Genomic DNA, 8077 nt, shown 5'->3' on the forward strand with positions numbered 1-8077 from the left:
AAATTATAGAAAAAGAAAAAAAATTGTTATATATCATGAATTAAATATAGTAATATATTATGAATTTTTTTATATAAACTTTTTTTTTCTCTTTATCAAACTAGTTTTTTTATTTAAAGACAAAAGCCACGGTTTTTGTTGAAATAATATTATGACAAATGGTACTGCAATTATCTATTGTATGATATACGTAAAATACAAAATAAAGATTAAATTATGTACTGCCCTCGAATACTTTATTTTGAATTTAAATGTTTTAAATTTTATATATTTATTTATTTTTAATCATTTTGAAATTTTAAACAAGGAGAAAAATACAAAATAAAGATGAAATAATATATGTATATTCATATCTATTTTTAATATATTCTACAACATTATTTCCGTTCGGTTTTCCATAGACGTATCGATTTTTCATGGAAAACGACATTTGAAAACGGCATATCAATTATCTTTTTTCACATTTTTTTCGTTCGATTTTTCATCAACGTGTCGATTTTCCGTAAATCGGAAGCTCGAGACGGCATTTCGAATCTTGCTACATATCACCCGGCACGTTAGTCAAATATAACATATACGGTGGGCAAGAACTAGAGTTGCGGCATAAGCAGTATGTATTTCTGTTCTTTGATTCGAGGTCAATAATTTTCGCGGGTTAATCAAATGATTACCAGGAAAAAAAAAAAATCAAATCAAATCAAATGCTGACATGGTAGGTAGAAGTTGTCCTTAGAAAAATGAGAGGATATTTATTACCCATTGTAGATATGAAAACGACATGACCTCAAATAACCTCTACCAATAAAACGGCCAATAATAATGAGCAATTATACAGAAAGTTTGAAAAAAAAAAAAAATCACAGAATTATCTTCACTTTACCACATTCACTAACTCCCTCACTCTCTCCCGCCCATACCATACACATTACACACACTATTCATAACGCTCACCAAAGACACAAAACAGAACATCAATGGCGGTGATTCAGACCGCAATGCTCTTACAATATTCTCCGAGGTCTCTTCGGCTCGATTCTCATTTCCCTCATTTTCTAGCGACGACTAATCGGAAGCTCGTTGCTAAAACATGGAAGCACTCGATGTTCATCGGCTCGAAACCGGTCCTCAAAGAAGGGACGTTCAGCATCGGAGGTAAGGACGCTTTGACCGGAGTCCCCGACAACGTTGTGGTCACGCCATTGACGAGCTCGTCGGCTTTTGTCGGTGCTTCCTCAGAAAATCCCAGCTCAAGACACGTTTTCAAGCTCGGCGCGATCGAGTAACTGAATTCGGTCTTCTTTTCATTTTATCTTCATGCCTACAAAAATTACTCGTCTCATTGTCGATTGATTTTTTTATTTTTATTTTTTTTGTTGGCTCAGGGATGTGAGACTACTGTGTCTGTTTAGATTCAAGATGTGGTGGATGATACCGAGGGTCGGTAACTCGGGGAGCGATGTCCCAGTCGAAACTCAGATGTTGCTTCTAGAAGCTCGAGAGGACTCGGATTCTGACGAGGAGGCTCGTTACGTCGTTTTCTTGCCGGTACTTGACGGGGAATTCAGGAGCAGCTTGCAAGGAAACGAAGCGAATGAACTCGAGTTTTGTGTCGAAAGCGGTAAGAAACTTTACTTTTTTATTTTTTTATCTTTGTTTCATTTAAGGGAAAGAAAAAGAAAAGAGAAAGTTTATGGAACAATGAGCTGGTTTTGGCTATGGAATTTTATTGATAGGAGACCCAGCAATAGTGACCACTCAATCTTTACAAGCGGTGTTTGTGAATTCTGGTGACCATCCATTCGAGCTAGTGAAGGAATCTTTGAAGTAAGTCAGCTCTGTCTCTATAGATCAGCTCTGGTGGCAGATTTTAGAAATGTGATTATTTCACACTTTTGCAGGATTTTGGAGCAGCGCTTTGGGACATTTGCGCTGAGAGAATCCAAAAAGGCAAAAGATTTCTCAAGCCAACATTGGTGCTTACGATCACACTTATTATTACTGACTTTTTGAATTCAATAATGTTGTAGATGCCTGGAATGCTTGACTGCTTTGGTTGGTGCACTTGGGATGCCTTTTATCACGAAGTCGATCCTCGAGGAATCAGAGAGGGGCTCAAAAGGTACACACAAATCCCCCAAAACTTGGCTGAAAAATCTCTTTATGAAAATTTTTGACCCGAACGAATAAAAGTGAAGTCTGTCCGATGGAGGCACGCCGGCAAAGTTTCTGATCATCGATGACGGGTGGCAAGACGTCGAGAATGAGTTCCAAAAAGAAGGAGAGCCGTTCGTCGACGGGTCTCAGTGAGTACAAATTCTGATCTCCCATTACACAAAAAACAAATGCATATTTACTCACACAAGCCCAACCCGCTTTACTTAGTCGTGTAAATGATGGCCATAAAGCTCACCTGTGTTAGAGTCATCAGCGCGCTGATGATTTTATGGCCTTTTGGTAATTTTGCTTAATATTGCAGATTCGGTGGTAGATTGGTCAGCATAAAGGAAAATGCCAAGTTTCGGAGGGAACCGAATGCAGCGGAAAGTGAAGCACCGAGTGATCTCAAGAGTTTTGTATCAGAACTCAAGAGCACTTTTGGCCTCAAGTAAAAATTTCAACTTTTTTCTTAATCTCAAATGTAAGTAGAGCCTTGAAAAGAAAAGAAAAAAAAAAAAACACATTACCTTCAGATTCTTTTCTAAGCTTCTCAAGACTCATTTTTCAGGTATGTCTATATGTGGCATGCCCTATTGGGGTATTGGGGCGGGCTCGTCCCAAACGCACCGGGGACGAAAAAGTACAACGCTAAGCTCACGTACCCGAAACAGTCGCCCGGGAATTTGGCGAACATGAGGGATTTAGCCATGGATTGCATGGACAAGTACGGGATTGGCGTGGTCGATGCAGATAAAGCTCATCAGTTGCTCGATGACCTACACGGATACCTTGTCTCACAAGGCGTTGACGGGGTCAAGGTCGACGTACAGAACATATTGGAGACCATCTCGGAAGATTTAGGTGGGCGTGTTTCTCTCACGAAACGCTTCCAACGCGCGCTTGAGGACTCCATAGCCAACAACTTTCAAGACAACAACATAATCTGTTGTATGGGTCTAAGCAACGACTCAATTTACCAGTATGTCACTAAACCTTATTTGAAACCAAGATTATGAATGCCGAGAAAAATCGATGAGAAATCACCTGTTTCTCGTCTTGCACCACTTTTTGTCACTGCATGCTAATATTTTGTCGAACAGCCAGGCGAAAATATAAAATTCCAGTAAAATTTCAACGATATTTTTTTTTTTAACAGGAAAATGAAACCAGTGAAATTTACAAATCATAATTTTAGATATTCATAGAATTTATGTAGGCACTCCTTAGTTATCAGAATTTCAATAAAATAAAATCATCCACAAATTATCGGCAATCACATTTAAAACTTTGTTTGAATCCTCCTAATAAAGAAGGAAAAAATGATGTGCAATTTACAAAACTTTTTAATTACTCTTTTTTTTTTTTGTTGCAGCTCAAAGAGAAGCGCGATAACAAGGGCATCGGACGATTACTACCCGAAAAATCTCTCGACGCAGACACTACACATAGCTGCAGTGTCATACAACAGCATATTTCTTGGTGAAGTCTTTGTACCAGATTGGGACATGTTCTATGTATGTCATGCCACACCAATTTTTTTCTTTATTGAAATTTTTGCACTCTTTAGCGCTCTTCTATTTTTCTGATTATTTTTTTGTCTCTGGACTACTTTAAGAGCCGCCATGAAGCTGCAGAGTTTCACGCTGCTGCTAGGGCAGTCGGTGGTTGTGGAGTCTATGTAAGGTAACATGATAATTGATAAAGCACAAAACTATCACAGTTCAAGGCATCGATTATTATGACATTGTTGTGTAATCAGCGATAAACCGGGCCTCCACGATTTCACGATACTAAAGAGGCTTGTTCTTCCTGATGGGTCGGTTTTGAGGGCGAAATACCCAGGAAGACCAACACGCGACTGCTTGTTCATAGACCCAGTCATGGACGGAACAAAGTAAACGACTTTACACACTCGCACTCAAATATGCTAAAACTCTTATTGATTTTTTTTTGTTTTTCTTTTTGGGTAGTCTTCTCAAGATATGGAACTTGAACAAATGTACCGGAGTTATAGGCGTGTTTAATTGCCAAGGCACTGGAGTGTGGCCGTGTGTGAAGAACATGGTTCAGAGAGATTTGGTTAATCCCGAGTTGACCGGGAATGTCTCTCCTTCAAACATCGAGTACTTTGAAGAAGTGACCGGATTAGAGTGGACTGGCGATTGTGCCGTTTTTTCCTTCGCTTCAGGTAGATTGTTCTTCAAGAAAACACTTTTGCTCTAAAACGATGACTGAGAAGTACGTGGAAAACTTGAGACGGGAAAAAATCGCGGGAAGAGCAGAGAAATTCACTATGTCGAAACAAGTTGCGATTGGAGACAGAATTTGAACAGCAAGAGAAATTGACAAAACCCTAGGCGAAAAACTGAAACTATGTCCTCAGCCCTAGGAAAAAAAAAAAAAAAACCGGATTCAGTCTCAAAATCCACAACCACCATATCCTTTAAATATCAAATTTTGTTGCACCGCTGACCAAGCTCATTCGGATCATCAAAACTCAAACATATCAACTAATAATATGTTTGCTTGTATCACAAGGTACTCTCACGCGGATGCCAATAACCGAATCCCTCGAAATCACCTTGAAAGTCCTCGAATGCGATGTCCTCACCGTCTCTCCCATTAAGGTTCTAGTCTAGTCTCTCTTTCCACACCGCACATACTTTTGCTTCACATTGGTGTGTTTTCTTTCTTTCTTCAATTCAGGATTACAATGAGCGCATTGAGTTTGGACCGATTGGCTTGGTCAACATGTACAACTCCGGCGGAGCCATCGAGAGCGTTGACTTTTCCTCCGGCGAAAGTGGGATCAGAATCAAGGGAAGAGGGGTTGGTAGATTTGGTGCCTACTCTAGCAGAGAGCCCAAATCTTGCCGGTTAAACTCAGCGAGCGAGCGGTTCGAGTACCGGAATGAGGACAGTCTTTTGACAGTAACAATTCCTGATACGGCTAATCACTACTGGGAAATCACTCTCTGCTATTGAAGCCTTGGTTTTTCTCGGACAATTACTTATTAAGGCTTTTCATATACTACCATGAAGGGCGAAAGTGATCATATCATACACGCAAAAGATCAACATAGCATTGAATGTTATTTTATTATATTTTTTTGATCATCACAATGTTGATAAATAAAAATGAATAACTTTATTATTAATTTTGAAGTTTTTTTTTTCTATATATATTTAAATTAGTCTCCCAAGTTTTGGATAAGTACAATATCTGAAGGTGGACTCTCTCCTCGCCTCTCATGCATTTGAAAGGCCAAATTAAATCATATAATTTTCTTATACAAAACAAGCTTTTTGAATTAAAAAACATATATGATCTTATTTATTATTTGATTGAGCAGATTGGGCTCATCATGAGCGCGCTATTCAATTTGTGCTGACTAAATACTTCAAATATGCGAATAATTTTTTTTTTTTCCATGTTGTTTTTCTTCAACCAATTTAATGAACTATTAAATTGGAATCACTCTCACGTTTCCGTTAAATAAAGTGCTAATTGTTAATCCGGTTTTTGACTTATCATTTGTGGACACGTAATGTGCTTGGGATAGTCACGTGTTAGTTTTGAATGAACTCAAAATCACTCATCGAGATATCAAAGAGCTCAAGAAAGTTTAGGACAAAGCCCAAAACATCCGAGAGCCTCAAAAGAATATTTGAATCGTGTTTTGAGAGGAGAAATCACTCTTTAATATTCTCAAGGGCTTGAGAAAGGTTAGGGCAATGCACAACACGTCCAAGAACTTCAGAGGATCCTTGAACGTGTGGTGGGTCGATGAGATTTTCCTCTTACTAAGTGAACAACATGTGAGAATTGATTTATCAAGCTCTTGGACACTTTTAGAAAGAGAAATATATTTTGGCTTGTTTAGGCTTGGTTTATTAGAGAAAATGTTTGAGAGGGAGTAAATATTTCTTCTCTCATTTTAAAAGAGAATGAAAGTAGATTATTTCTCTTTATTTTTTGGTGAGAGATATGAGATGAGAAAAAATTATCTCTCTTTTTCTTGTGGTATTATTTTCTCTTTGTTTTTTGTCTCAATTGTTTGTGAGAGAAAATGAGTGGAGAATTCGGCATAGTTTTGTTTATTAATCTCGCCGAAGGGTCTGTCGGGGACGCCGATATGCCTCTTGGGCTTCTTTGTCTTGCCGAGGGGTCCATCGAGGACGCCGTTACACCTCTTGAGCTTCTCCGTCTAGCCGAGAGATCCTTTACGCCTCGTGAGCTTTTCGGTCTCGCCGAGGGGTCCATTGGGGACATTGTTACGCCTTGTGGGCATTCAGATTCGCGGTGACTCGTCGGTATCGTGCTTCGCGGAGGCTTGTCGGCCTACAATACGTGGAGGCTCGTCGGCCTTGAGATCGTGGTGGCTCACTGGTCTCGTGTTTCGCAGAGGCTTGTCAGCCTTGGAATCGTGGTGGCTCACCGGTCTCGTGTTTCGCGGAGGTTTGCCGACCTTGGACACATGGAGGCTTGCTGACTTTGAGATTGCGGTGACTCGCCGGTCACGCGCTTTGTGGTGGATCGTTGTTCTCGTACTCGCGATGGTTCGCCGATCACGTGCTCAACGGTGGATCGTCAATCTCGCACTCGCGGTGGCTCGCCGGCTACACGATTCGCGGTGGATTGTCAGTCTCGCACTCGCAGTGGCTCGTCGGCCACGCATTATGCGGTGGATTGTCAGTCTCTGTTTTGATATTTCTGTATGCAGTATTTCTGTATGTAAGTGCATGTAGTCACTCAAGTAGTAAAGTCGTAAATACGAGTCGATCCCACGAGGACTATACTTAACTGATTATTTAAACCAACTAGTAATGAATTGAACTCAAGAATTGTGAGAGAATGATTATAGCTAAAATTGAAAAATAAAATAAATAAAGCAAATAAACGTGAATTTTACGGTAATGAGAAGGCAAGGACAATGACTTCACAAGTCTCTCTTATGGTTTGGATTCACGGAATTCGGCACGATTATACACACTCATACTTTGCTAATTCCCCTCACGTTGATAATATTACTAAATTTCTCTCGAGCATCTAACAAGCTAAGCTTATGTCAGAATATCATCTCTCGATCTCAATTCCTAAAAGCACGGCTAGCAATAAACACAAGAACGTACAGACGACTCTGGAACAGCCTACCTATCTCTAGCCTAAGAATGTATTACATGAATTTAATTCAAGAGCACAATCAACCTAATCTTTCTCAAGTATCAAGTCAATTCTAAGGTAGTTAATCACATTCAAGTATTACGATCAGAATTAAATTAAACAAATCAGGATGGAGTGAAAATAAATAATTCAACTAACTAAAAAGAATTCCATAACAATAATCAAGACTTGATATACCATCACCCACTCGGGGTTCAGTTCATGGCGTCGACAAGAATAGAAACACAAAATAAATAAAAATAAACCATGAAAACTGAATTAAAACAACTCATAATAAATAGGAGTTCCAAAATTAAAGAGAAGAAGATGAAAAAAATGCTAATTTCAGTGGTGATGGTGATGATGGTGATGAACGACCTTTTTTTCGGCTTTCCTTCTCTTCCAATGAGCCAAACAACAAAAGAAAACTTAAACTAAAACCTAACTTCTAATTATGAGAGTTCTAATATATAATAGGTTATTTTTGGAGCAATATGGGCTTTTAGATTTGATCCAAGGGCTCAAAAATGTTTAAAATCAGGTAATTAACGAAAACATTATTTTTGGGCCACGGTGAAATTGGACAGTTGCGCAGTGATTTTGAATCGGCCGTAACTTCTTACTCCGATGCCTGATTTTTGCAAATAAGTATGCGTTGGAAAGCTAAGAGAAAGATATATCCAATCGTTAAATTGGATCATCCAAAATATTCAATTTAGAATCTCAATATCATGCAGAAGAGGATGTCATGTTTCT

The 8077-nt window shown here is 38.9% G+C and overlaps 1 protein-coding gene across 1 annotated transcript; it reads left to right on the forward strand.

Moving 5' to 3' along the window:
- Positions 1-852: 852 nt before the first annotated feature.
- Positions 853-5316, forward strand: LOC149385516 (putative galactinol--sucrose galactosyltransferase 2). Its single transcript, XM_089626892.1, has 14 exons — positions 853-1279; positions 1383-1618; positions 1734-1824; positions 1899-1947; positions 2028-2119; positions 2196-2303; positions 2477-2605; positions 2726-3136; positions 3530-3671; positions 3773-3840; positions 3917-4051; positions 4128-4345; positions 4696-4784; positions 4864-5316. Exons 1-14 carry the CDS (start codon positions 975-977, stop codon positions 5140-5142), a joined length of 2352 nt encoding a protein of 783 aa, XP_089483018.1. The 5' UTR covers positions 853-974; the 3' UTR covers positions 5143-5316.
- Positions 5317-8077: the final 2761 nt, after the last annotated feature.

Source organism: Urtica dioica, chromosome 9 (genome assembly GCF_054948205.1).
Source record: "Urtica dioica subsp. dioica isolate 48M chromosome 9, U.dioica_male_clone48M_v1_H2, whole genome shotgun sequence".
Lineage (NCBI taxonomy): Eukaryota > Viridiplantae > Streptophyta > Magnoliopsida > Rosales > Urticaceae > Urtica > Urtica dioica.